Source organism: Sphaerodactylus townsendi, linkage group LG16 (genome assembly GCF_021028975.2).
Source record: "Sphaerodactylus townsendi isolate TG3544 linkage group LG16, MPM_Stown_v2.3, whole genome shotgun sequence".
Lineage (NCBI taxonomy): Eukaryota > Metazoa > Chordata > Lepidosauria > Squamata > Sphaerodactylidae > Sphaerodactylus > Sphaerodactylus townsendi.
The window spans coordinates 31,923,485-31,936,370 of record NC_059440.1 but is presented as its reverse complement, the minus strand read 5'-3'; the positions used below and the strand labels follow the sequence as shown (position 1 = coordinate 31,936,370).

General features: G+C 42.5%; 1 protein-coding gene across 4 annotated transcripts; it reads left to right on the top strand.

Annotated features, from left to right (window-relative positions):
* Positions 1-1,005: 1,005 nt before the first annotated feature.
* On the top strand, positions 1,006-9,686 carry LOC125445617 (TAR DNA binding protein). 4 transcript variants are annotated; one of them, XM_048518783.1, is made up of 7 exons: positions 1,014-1,184; positions 4,561-4,814; positions 5,180-5,343; positions 6,593-6,733; positions 7,376-7,546; positions 8,349-8,466; positions 9,454-9,686. In XM_048518783.1, the coding sequence occupies exons 2-7, from the start codon at positions 4,577-4,579 to the stop codon at positions 9,474-9,476; spliced, it is 855 nt and encodes a 284-aa protein (XP_048374740.1). In that variant the 5' UTR covers positions 1,014-1,184; positions 4,561-4,576; the 3' UTR covers positions 9,477-9,686. The 4 variants fall into 4 exon arrangements, with proteins under 4 accessions (XP_048374737.1, XP_048374740.1, XP_048374739.1 ...); XM_048518782.1 differs by having other exon boundaries at positions 9,393-9,686; XM_048518780.1 differs by lacking the exon at positions 9,454-9,686 and having other exon boundaries at positions 1,006-1,184; positions 8,349-8,969.
* The last annotated feature ends 3,200 nt before the right edge of the window (positions 9,687-12,886 follow it).

Here is a 12,886-nt window from a genome sequence, read left to right as displayed (position 1 = left end):
CACTACCATGTTTCCCTGAAAATAAGACAGTGTCTATTAATTTTTGCTCCCAAAGATGTGCTATGTCTTATTTTCAGGGGATGTCTTATTTTTCTGTGTTCTGTTTGTCGGGCATGCTTCCAAACAAAAACTTTGCTACGTCTTACTTTCGGGGGATGCCTTATATTTCGCACTTCAGCAAAACCTCTACTACGTCTTATTTTCTGGGGACGTCTTATATTTGGGGAAACAGGGTAGTAGTTGAAGACTTTAATTTTGTTTGGCCCTCACTGACCCTTATTAGCCCCCCTGCCTCGTTGTGTGTTTATACCTATTTATGTGTTCTAATTAATTTTTCATATTGTGACCACCATGTATGAGTATGTGTGTACGTTTTAAATGCATTCTAATGTTGGCTATCTTGGGTGAGAAGGCAGCAAAGACATGTTTTAATTAAAATAAATTAAAAAATACACTTTGCTTTCTGTGTCACCTCCTCCTTGCGCACGGGCTGTCTTTGTTAACCTCGGACAGCCCGCCTTAATTTCAAGGTCAAGTGTGTGTGTGTGTGTGTGTGTGTGGAACGGCACTCTGCACTTTCTCAGAGGCATTTGTCTTACACGACTTCACTGAGGGTTGGGCTTTGACTTGAAACAGATGGAGAAGCTGACAGCTGTGTTACTACAGTGGCCAAGCAGAACGCAGTAATAATCAGTTCGTCGCGAAGGAAAACAACTTTTCGAAATCTCGTCAGACTCGGGCTTCTGAGCAACGAATTTTCCCGCTCTCTCCCCCCCACCCCCGTCAAACATCGTCGGCGGGAAAAGGTTTTTGGCGCATGCGTAATAACAGCCTAAGCTCCCGAAGCCCTTTCAACGATCTTCTTTTCCCCTCCTCTCTCTTAGCTCATCCTTTCCGACGCACGCGCGTTACTGTTTCGGGTAGACCGTACCACGCTCGGTGGATGCGCGGGGGGGGGGAACCATCCGTACACAAATATCCTGCTTTTCCTAGAATGAGAGGGAAAATCCTAGCAAGAAAGAATCTCACACATCAACGCCTATAACGTTTCTTCCCGAGCGGTTTCTTCTTCCGCAGCATTATGAAAAACAAAAAGCCCTGCTGCACTGAAGAGATAGCCTCTCCGCGGGATTGGTATGGCCCGCTCCAAGCCCGAGGCTCCAACCCGTCGCTTCTGAGAGAAGGTGGGTGCCGCCATTTTGTCGGCGCGACAGGGAAACGGAGGCCTTGCGGGGGAAGCATTTGCGGGGCGCTGCGGCCGCTTGTGATTGACGCCCTAGGGGCTAACGCCGTCGGTAAGCACGGCGAGTGGACGCAAACGGCGGCTCCGCCAGGCCCGGGTGCTGAGCCAAGCGGCGCGGGTGCCGTGCAAGGAAAGGCCTGGGCCTAGTGCGTGGCGGGGAGGATGCGCGCGCCGCGCGAGGGGGGGCGGGGGCCGCTTGCTTAGAGCCAGGCGGGGTTCCACGGAGCGGGCTGTGTGATGCGACGGTTCCCTGGGGAGCCGGCCCCTGTCGTGGACCGGAGCGCTTGTTGCTGGGCGGGAGGCGCTCCTGGGGAGGGGGCGCTCGTGAATCCCCTGCCCTCCGGATTGGCCGCGGTGCCGGACCCGGTGGGTGTTGGGTCCGGTCTCCCGTCGCTCTTGACTGATATTAATCATGACAGTCAGGAGTGGAACCTCTCTATTCAGGTGCAGTGTATCCTCCCCTGAGGACATGTGTCACTTTATTCGGTTCTGTATTCCACTCTACCCCAACCAAAGGCTGGGCTCAGGGCGGCTGGCACGTGATTAGTGTGATGTACACACACGTACATATACACATACGCCCATACGTATGTGTACATTTGTGTGTGTGTGTGTTTGTGTGTATGTATGTATTTGTGATAGATGTATGATTAGCATATATAGCACAGATCGCCAATATACAGTACAGTACAATATACAGCTCACCAGATCATAATACGATAAATCAATTTAAATAATTTAAGATTGAACGAACAGGCACTTTATAAAATTACAAATATACACGAAATTTTGGCACCAGCTCATTTCCTATCGGGGGTTGAAAATGGGTAAGCCTGACTAAATATGCTCTACAGCTGAAGAAAGGGGAGAAGGGAAGAAGAGGAAAGGGGTGGGGAGGCCAGGCAAGATGGTCAGACTGTGAATGCCTCAACCAGGAGAGGCTGCAGCTTCATATGTTCTGCTTGCAGGGAAGGGGGTGGGCAGTCTTAGAAACACCTCTGACCAACCACTGTTGGAAGCAGAATGCTTCCAGCCCTGTCCACTATTGATTATCGATCTTTGGAAACGAGTTGGGCCACCTGCTAAATTATCATGTTTTGTCTTATGTTATTTGGTCATTTATACTTCACCTTTGCGAGTCAGACATCGAGACAGCGACCTGTTCAGAGTCACCCTACTGAGCTGTAAGGCTGAGTGGTGATTTGAGCCCTACTCTCTTTAGTTCCAGTCTGTTGTTTTTTATTTATTTATTACATGTTTTATTTATTACATGTTTATTGCTTGATCATATATAGTTCTGTCATTCTTCATTGTTATCTTCACCACAACTCTGTAAAGTAGGTTAGGAGGCGAGTATGTGACTGGCCCAAGGTAACCCAGCAAACTTTCATGGTCGAGTGGAAATTCAAACCTGAGTCTCCCAGATCCTAATTGACACTTGAACCACCACACTACACTAACTTTCTCTTGAGGTAAAACCATAAGCTCAAGTATTTACTAGTCCTCTTGATCCTCCAGTGGCTATTTGAACAAGAGCAGCCTGGAATTCAGTGGCCCTGTCTGCTTTTAGAAAAGCTCAGTGTGTGCCAGGGAAAGCACAGGTGGACATCATGGTGTCTGCAGGTGCCGGGTTGGGGAACCCTGTATTAAATATTAGCTGTGATGGTTAATTAGAACCTCCATGTTTAGGCAATCTATCTTGAAACATAAGATTCTGGTAGCAAACTGGAAGAAGACTGTTGCATTCCTGGCAGCCTCTGACTTTTCTTGGAAACAGCATGTTTGTTTGTTGTAACAACAAGGCCAGCCTTGTTCTTAGCTACTAGCTGGTACTGGTTATGACATCTGAATGGAACCTTCGTGCTCTGAAGAAACTGAATATACATTAATGCCAAGGGGGCGGGGGGAACCACATGGGATAGGGGCTGTTGCCTTCATATCCTGCGTGTGAGTTTCCAATCATCATGCCAAACCCTACCTGGTAAGATTGTACAGAGGATATAATGGGGAAAAAGTGCTGGCCACCCTGAGTTCCTCTGAAGAACAGTGGGATTAAAAGTAATTTTAAAAAAAGTCTAGTCAGTGTTGGAGACGTGATGGTGGTTGACTTGATAGACCTATGTCTGGTCTTTTCCAATAGAGCTCATCTTATATTGTCATAGCTTAGTTCACCCTTCACATGAAATTGAAGATTGGTAAACTCAGGACTTACAAGAGCAGTTCTTTGCACATGTCCTTGTTGAGATTATGGAAATTATTGCCACTGTCTTGAATGGTTTTAGATCTCTTCTCTGCACATTTGTCTACCAATGGCCTTTATCCCTGATAACTAAATTGAATTTCAGTTGTAGCAGCAGTCTACCTCTGAACACAGCAGGGGTTTGGGAATGCGTGGGTGGGAGGGTGTGTTGTGTTCATGTTTCCTGGGAGATGCTGGTGAGCAACTATAAGAAACCATGTAGTGGAGCTTTTTGTTTGATCCAGCTGAATTAATATTCTGGTGTTCAGAAACCGTGTGCCTCTGCTTACCAGGAGGAGGAACAGACACTAGGGCAAGTCTTGTGTCTTCATTATAGCAGATTTTGACCAAGGCTGTGGACCATCCAATATTGGAATGGAACGCCATAGCACAGCCCAGAAACGTGCATTAATAATAACAAATGAAAAAAGAAGCACTTTTGGGCAGAGCGCTTTTTTTCAACAAGCTGTCACCTGTTCTTCAGCTGCAGTTAGGTTTGGAGTTTTAGTCTTTTGGTTGTGATGTGTCCTGAGGAAGTATTCCTCCTGTTATTTCTCAAGGGGAAACTTCTGTTTTGCCTTGCTCAGAAGAGGTGTTGTAGAGCCAGCCACAGCTTGGGTGTGGTGAATTAGACAGCCAGCACATTATTTTTTAAAGAAATTTAGTGCTGCTTGATGTGACTATAGTCAGTAATTTATATGTCTTTTAAAAAAGGACTAAAGGACTGGAGATATCCATGCATGAGCCCTATTGGGAAGAGCGGGATATAAATTTAATAAATAAATAAATAGCACTCTGAGTCCCGGATGCTCAGAACAAACAAAAGGATCAGGCTGTTATCTTTATACTGCACTTTTGCATTTCTGGAGGTCTGTGTGCTAAGGTAAGAGTATGTAAGAGTAAAGGATCAGCCATAGTACTACTTTTAAAAAGGCAACCCTTTCACTTCAAGACCTTTGGCAACGTCTGTAAATGGGCTTCAGGGCACACGGAGGGAGATTCGATACTGCCACAATCTCTGCCTATGATTTATTTTAATACGGCTCTCATCTCTCCCTTAATATTTTTATTCCACTAGTAACCTCACGGCAGATATGTCGGAATACATCAGGGTTACCGAGGATGAGAATGAAGAACCCATTGAGATCCCCTCAGAGGATGATGGGACTGTGTTGCTATCTACGGTCACCGCTCAGTTTCCTGGGGCTTGTGGCCTGCGCTACAGAAATCCTGTGTCTCAGTGTATGAGAGGAGTCCGATTAGTGGAAGGAATTCTGCATGCACCAGATAATGGCTGGGGAAATCTGGTTTATGTTGTTAATTATCCCAAAGGTGGGTTTTATGCATCTTTTAAAATTAAATAGATAAAATATTATCAAAGAACAATCGTGGTTTGAAGTTTGGACAGAAATCTATTTGGGGGGATGATAATGCCTTTTTAAATTGTGAAGATACAGATATAGAAGTGAATGTCATTAATCCTAATAAATACTAAGACAACAGTCTTATGTACATGTACCTTGGAGTAAGACCCATTGAACCTAGTAGGACTTGCTTCTGAATAAACATGCCTGGGATTTGACTGTGCAAAGCTTTAAAAACAAGCAGTCTCCTATAAAGCCTTTGTTTTATTTTGTTTAGTTCATGTTTGAAAGTGCTCTGTTTGATGACAGGCCTCCCTCGCTTTCTCTCTTCAGACAATAAGCGGAAAATGGATGAAACAGATGCCTCATCGGCTGTGAAAGTGAAGCGAGCAGTGCAGAAAACGTCTGATCTCATCGTTTTGGGACTGCCGTGGAAGACAACTGAACAGGATCTAAAAGAATATTTCAGCACATTTGGAGAGGTTCTCATGGTGCAGGTATGTGGCTTTCCTTTATGTGAGAAGTCGTCCCTGGGCTTTTCCAGCAGTTGAGCGCAGCAGCTTCTTAAGCAGGAGCAGTTAAGCAGAAGCAACCCTACTTCAGCAGTGACAAAGTATAGTTGCAAAAATTCATGCTTGGCATACTTTCCTCTTTCTGTTTGTCACATGCTAACTGCCCTCCTTGCTCCTGCTGAGCCTTGTCCCTTGCAGGCCCCTCCCAGTGACTTCCTTTAAACTGTTGTGTGCTATGATAATGGTTTCACAGTCTAAACCTAGGACTTATTTTTTAAAAAGAACAGATATTCTGATTTTGATGGTGCTTGTTCCCAAGGAAATGTGCATGTCTTGTTATTGGATTTTGGTTGGATTTGATTTGGCACATTTGGTTGTAGTTCAGGGTTTTTTTCACAGTGCTTGCTGAGATTTCTTGGTGGTTTCTGCCAGTTTTGCCTTTGCATGTGATTCCGAAAGTTACTTGGTGGCATCTTCAGCGTTGCTTGTTTTCTCTCATGCCACCCTCGATAATAAATTTGATGACTTGTGTGCTTTATCAGGGTAGTGAAAGCTACCTTCAGACAACATAGTGGTCTTCTGTATACTTTGTGTACTCCTCAAATATGCAGATAAATTATAAATTAAAAAACCTAAAAGTTACAAAAGGAGTGGGGGTTCATAGCTGAGACAGATAAATCTGAAGTCTTAGTGGAAAATAGAACGCCCCCAACTTTCAATGCAGCGTGGAAGGAAAGAAAATCGGTCCCCCCTTCCCCCAGCCTTGAACCACTTTGGTTTGGAGTAATTACAGTAGACAGCTATGATTTAGGACTAGGTGTTCAGGATGATTCTTATCTGCCTTGGAGCAAATCTAATCCATGCTAAAGGGGGATTTCTCAATTACATTCCTGTGGGCTCTTGACTTTTGTACATTAAATTTTAACTTTTCTACTTCTCTAGAACTGATGAAAATGTTTGCATCCTGGCTGTTTACTCTTTGGTTGTCAGAAGCATGCTGCACAGGCAACGTGAGCCAGTTTGAGTCATGAAAATTTTATATGAACATCAAACAATCTTTATACAGCTTTCATCTTTGCTAGAAATAGTCTGGCATGGGCTCACAAATGCCAGTTTTAATTTCTGTTACAGTTCTAGCATGGGCAAATTTTGCATGCTTATTTTGTATGTTTATTTTATGCCAATAAAGGCTTGTTAAATCTACAGTTCTAGCAGTCAAATCTCTTATTTTCAGGTTAAGAAGGATATAAAAACTGGCCATTCAAAGGGTTTCGGGTTTGTACGATTTACGGATTATGAAACCCAGGTGAAAGTCATGTCTCAGCGACACATGATAGATGGCAGATGGTGTGACTGCAAACTTCCAAACTCTAAGGTACTTTGGGTGACTTGTTTGAGGCTTTTGTTGGTGTGAGAGACAAGTTGGTGTCAAGTGTTTGTCTTAAATGATGGCCAAGAGCTACTATTGAAAAGAAAAAGGCAAGTCAGTCTTGATAGCCATGCCTAAAGTTGATCTTTGGTTGTGGCCTCTTAAATGCCTCCATGTAGAACTTTAAAAGCTGTGTTCCTTGGCTGAATTTTTAAAGTATCATGCCAATATTTATATGTAGTACTAAATAATCCAGAAGCGCTTTAAAGTGGCATTGCTCTAACATTCTCCTCACTTTCTCAAAATATATAACTGAAGTACAGAAAGGGAGTGTTATAAGCTCAGTACTAGGTCTGTTCCAAATGTTGTTCCCCTGTAAGTAACATGGTCCCAGAAGAAGTGCTTCCATTCTTTAGTAAGACCTGCAATCCAGCTAGCCCGACAGCTGTTTCTTATCTCAAGTCATGCTACACATTTAAGCTTTAAAAGGCTCTATTCCAGAATCTGCAGTGATTTTCCATTCTTATCTTTCACATGCTCATTTGGGAAATCCTTGTGTGCGCTTGCTTGCATTTGATTATTACAGTAGTAGATAGATAAAGCAGCTTCTTGCATTAATGGGAATTTCTTATTCTGTATTGGCACTAGCAAAGTCCAGATGAACCTTTGCGTAGCAGGAAGGTGTTTGTTGGGCGTTGCACAGATGACATGACAGCAGATGAGCTTCGTTCGTTTTTTTCACAATATGGAGAAGTGGTTGATGTCTTCATCCCCAAACCATTCAGAGCATTTGCCTTCGTTACGTTTGCTGATGATCAGGTATCCATCCTCATCTATTTAGTTATTCCCTAAAACTTGAGGCTTCCTGATACTTTTGTCAAGTCTCTGTTTTCTTTCATTTCCTTGTCAAACCGGAATGCAGCTGGCCTCAGATACCAGATAGCTCACAGATATATTAATGCTACTTTTACATACATGAGCACTTTTACTGTAAGACAGGTTTTTGATCCAGAAAAGCTGCTCCCAGGAGTACCCCCAGTTTGCCAATTGCTTTCTTAGTATTGCAAATATTTCTCTAGCATGGCAGGCCTTAATTGCCTCTCCTGTCCAACCTGAAACAAAACGAATGGCCAGCCTTACAAGTTAGTCCTAGAAAATTATTAGTCTAGAAAGATTCCTCGTGTATTTTTGTTGTCTGTAACATATTGACTGGGAGGGGTGGGCGCATTCCCTGTCTGGTTGCCTGAAAGTGGCTATTGGCAAATCTGTACAAGGCAGTAATTGAGAGAGCAGTAAATAATATTCAATGTTGACTGGTAAGAATAACTTGAGTTCTTTCTACTCTAGAAGTCTTAAATGTGTGATCAAGTGAGCTTCTGTGAAACATACTAAATTGCTGTTTATAATAATCAGCAACTCTCGGAGGCATAGTGCACTTAATATGAACGTTATTCTATGGAGATATGAAAGAACTGCATGTTCCTTTGCAAAGGGGGAGCAGTAATATTCCTGTTCGATTAATGTTAAGCCTTCTAGACCTGATGATTGCTACTTCTGTTTTTAAAGTTGTTTGTTTTTGTTCTGTTCAACAGTATTCATTTGTCTACCTTATTCCTTATAGGTTGCCCAGTCCCTTTGTGGCGAGGACTTGATCATAAAAGGAATCAGCGTCCATATATCCAATGCTGAACCTAAGCATAATAGCAGTAGACAACTAGAAAGAGGTGGAAGATTTGGTGGTAATCCAGGAGGCTTTGGGAATCAGGGTGGATTTCCTAACAGGGGGGGAGGCGGTGGAGGAGGAGGGTTGGGAAATAACCAGGGCAGTAACATGGGGGGTGGAATGAATTTTGGAGCCTTTAGCATCAACCCTGCCATGATGGCGGCAGCTCAGGCAGCGCTCCAGAGCAGCTGGGGGATGATGGGCATGCTAGCGAGTCAGCAGAGCCAGTCTGGGCCGTCTGGGAACAGCCAGCCGCAAGGCAACATGCAGAGGGAGCAGAACCCAGGCTTCAGTTCAGGGAGTAATTCCTACGGAGGCTCAAACTCTGGTGCAGCAATTGGGTGGGGCTCGTCCAATGCAGGCTCTAGCAGTGGCTTTAATGGAGGTTTTGGCTCGAGCATGGATTCCAAATCATCTGGCTGGGGAATGTAGGCAATCCAATACAGACTCTGTGGTGGGAAAGCTGATTTTTTTCCCTAGAGTTTCTGGTAAGTATATTATAAGATGCATATACTAAAAGAAAAAAAAAGAATTCCAGATCAGTTTGTTCAGCGTGTAGTATATTTGAACAGTATTTTTGACATATTTTCTTTTGTAAGGGGGAGGGGAAAAAAAAGAAAAGGTTAAATGGAGTTTTATAGGTTTTGTTACAATGAGTTGGAATACATGAGTTGGGATATTGAGTGGTTGAAAGTGGACTGCTGTTTGCCTGATGGGTAAACGAACGCACTGCAATTTGACAGGAATTTGTTTTAAAAAAGATTCCTCATTTCCTAGTCAGCTGAGATCTTTGCATGTTTCAAAAATGGAAGCCATTTTTCTCAGAGACTGCATCCTTTCCTTGTTAGTTTTTTTCTTTTAAAATTTAATTTGATCCCCTGCCATAAGAATTTCTCTCTCTCTTTCTCTCCCTCCCCCTCCCCCCAAATGTCCTGTGTGGAGAATGCAATGTTGGTGTCGGCTTTTTTTCCTTTTAACACTGTCTCCCCTCCTCATACTAAAGTACGGTATGAAGACCTCATTTAATCCTTGCAGTTCATCTCATTTCAAATGTCTATGGAAGAAGCACTTCATTGAAAGCAGTGCAGTTTTTTTTTTAAAAAGTCTGCCTTAGGAATTCTTCTGTCTCCATGCTTTCTCATCCAAGACTCCTTCATCACACTGCACATGCTTCGTCTTAAGACGGTGGGTGTTCCATTTTTTATCCGCTACTCTTTTATTTCATGGAGTCGTATTCAACGCTATGAACGCAAGGCTGTGGGATGGAACCAGAAGGCTTGTTTGAACTCTTGAAAACCTTGTGTGGTATTGGATTGGTGGTGCCGAGGCATGTGAGGGCTTGGTATGTGCGAGAAAAAGGAGGAGGCGCATGCAGAGAGAGACCTGGTGGTGCTTTATGGGATTTTTAAAAAAACAAAAAAAAATTTCCTTGGCGCGATGTCCCTCGATCCTGTGGCTTTGGTGAGAGAGTGTGCGGAGAGCATTGGGAGCGGACGTACGAGTGTTTTTTCTTGCATTCAAAGGACATCCCGATCTGGAAGAACTTAAATGGGGGGCTTTTTACCTAGTTAATCGATTATTTGAATGTGTTAAGTGAAATGAATATCTGTATTTTTTTTCCTCCGTTGTCAACTGCTGTGAATGCTGTATGGTGTGTGTTCTTTTTTGTTAATGATTCTGTAAGTGTGGTAATGTGAATTGAAGGTGGACTTTTGGTGGGGGCACCCAGCTTGGAGTGCGTTTTGCAGATGATTTTTTTTTCGGCAGCAAAACTCAGTCCTAAGCTCGGGGGTTTCCTTGGGTGGAAGTTTTTTTCTGCCTGTAAGATCTCCATATGAATGCTGTTTGCTGCAGTTCTGTGTTTGGATGCTTTTTATAAGATTTGTCAATGTAGGAAATTCTTAAATAAAACTGATTTAAGTAATATGTGTGTGTGTTTGACAGCCCCTCCGAGTGCAAAGAGTTCATGGCATAGCTGTAAAATGTCTTTGCTGTTTATGTTTTATCTTTTACTAATATAATTGATATAATTAACGGTACTGCAGTTCCGTCTTTGTAGCATTGAGCAACTGAAATCCAGTTTTACCAGATGAGATGGCCTTCCCCTGGGGAGTAATTTCTTTCCCACTAGTGAGTGTTGGAGCACAAACCAGCATTACATTTAAGGGGTCCATTTAAACATAGTTGGTATTGCTGCTGTCCAGTGCATTCTGCTTAGATGGTTGAACTGGTGGTACAGTGTTAATCGCCCTTTGTTAGAGGGAGTACAGAGAACAGCTTTCCCAAACGTTAGCACCCTAAAGAATGCCAGTTGGCAAAGCACTCGTGACTTAGCTTGAAGAAAGCGTTGACTGTCTGAAGGAGGATGGGTGGTAAGATTATGGACTTAACAGTCCTAAAAACTTGAGGGATAAGTGATCCCATTGTTGTACAAATCTATAACTTCCACCTGGCAAATTGTGGAAAAGGGCATCCTCTGTGTGTTCTGGAAGTCCTTCTTTTTTCCCTTGGATCTCAAGCTGAAAAGCTAAATCCTGTTTCTTTCTTAAAGAAATACAAGAACACGTAGACTCTTAAAATTGTTGTGGGGTGCTTGGACTAGCTTTGCTACTTAATTCTAAAGCCCACTCCCAGTACTCACTGTAAAATCATCTGTGACTGTTCCGAGAAGAAATATCCTTTCATAAGATGCTTACTTTTTTTTCTGCACCTGAATCAGATCCATTGCCAAAACTCTGTACCATCTGAATTTTGCATTTTAGCATTTGCACTAATACCAGCTACTGCTGCTGAGTAACACTTAAAATGGTATTCTCGGACCTTCAGAGGCTAAACTCTGTCATCTCGGGAAGGATCTTGAGGGTAAGTTTATACATCATGAGCATGGTTTCAGTAACTTGTTTCAGCTTGTCTTTTGAGTCTAGGGCCAATTGGGGAACAAGGGCTGTGATATTTTTAATGCTGTTAGAGCATGAAAGGTCCTAATATTCCCTCCCTAAGTCCTTGTGTGTATTAGAAATGTTTTCAAACATTATTCATAGTCTCCCAATAATTTTTTAGTGTATAAAGTGAGCTAATAAACGGTGTTCTCATAACTTGAGTGTCTGGAGTCTTGTTTTGCCTTGACTTTCAGTAGACTTGTATCTGTTGCACTAATGGATTTAAAGTGGGAAAATCAGGAACACAGTTTAACGCTGCTAGAAGGATTATCTTGCTAATGAGCTTCATTTAGTAATAAACAGTGTAGTAATTTAACAAAGGCCCTATGTGAGCCAGCAAGTTGTGTGTTTTGGTTACCTGCTGAGATCTCTTAATTACTGAGTCTGTGCTATTCGAATAGATATAATGTTGACAATTTTCCTCTTGCAGGCTAAATTTGCGTGGGTGTGAGTGAGGCTTGGAGCACTTCGGTCTCAGCAGTTGCAAATGTAATGTTACAGCTGATTGAACTGCACCACTGGGGGGGTCTTGTCCTGTTCCTCTGAGCTGTGTACATCTGTGTTATTTAGCTGTCAGTACTTCTTGCTTGTAAGAACAGAACAGTGTATAAAATGTTTTATTTATTATTCTAGGCTCATGGGGGATCCACATCTACTACAGAGGTGGCATAGTTAGAGTAAGGTTTGGTAGCCACTTGAGTGAATTTTATAAATTTTATAAAAATCCTTACTTAAAAAAAATCCTTATAAATTTTTTTTATAAAAATCCTTACTTAAGTTGAAGACTTTGCTTTTTACTGTTGGCTGTAGAAGAATGTTAACAAAACTCAACCTATATGTCCAAAGTCTGCTGTTTGGGAGAGACTATAGAAATCTGTACAAGATAATTCAGCTAATGGTAGTTTGGTTAGTTAAGAAAATGCTCCCTTTCAGGCCTGGAGCATCATCTATCCCTGGGAAAATCTGCAGGTGAATTTAGAGACTAGGTTTAGCACTTCCATGAATCATCTGGCAATTTATTTTGATTATTGGAGCAGTTCTTATGTAATGTTTCTGGAGTGCGCTATGGATTTTGAAAGCCAACTGGTGTTTAAAAGTTTTCATATGATCAGTAAGACCCTCTGGTTCTGCCCCCTCCCCATAAAAAAATAAAGTTCAAATATTATACTGTTGGAAGGAATGAGATTCATTGTCAAGCATAAGATATTCCTAGTTCATTGTATCTGCAGGAGTCCATGAAAACTCATGCAGGAATAACATAATTTTTATGGCATCATTAGATTCCTTGTTCTTCTCTTCCTGCCCTACATCAGGGAAAGAGTATCATGCACTCTGTAATTGAACTCAGAAACTCAGTGCATTTAAGTATGTGTGACATTTTATTTATTTCTGTGTATTTCTATCCCCCCCCCTATACCTGAAGGCATGACAGTTTCCTTGGTAGAATGTGTATGTAAAGTGTGGTCCAGTTGCAGCCAACTCAAGGTGGCTCCAACA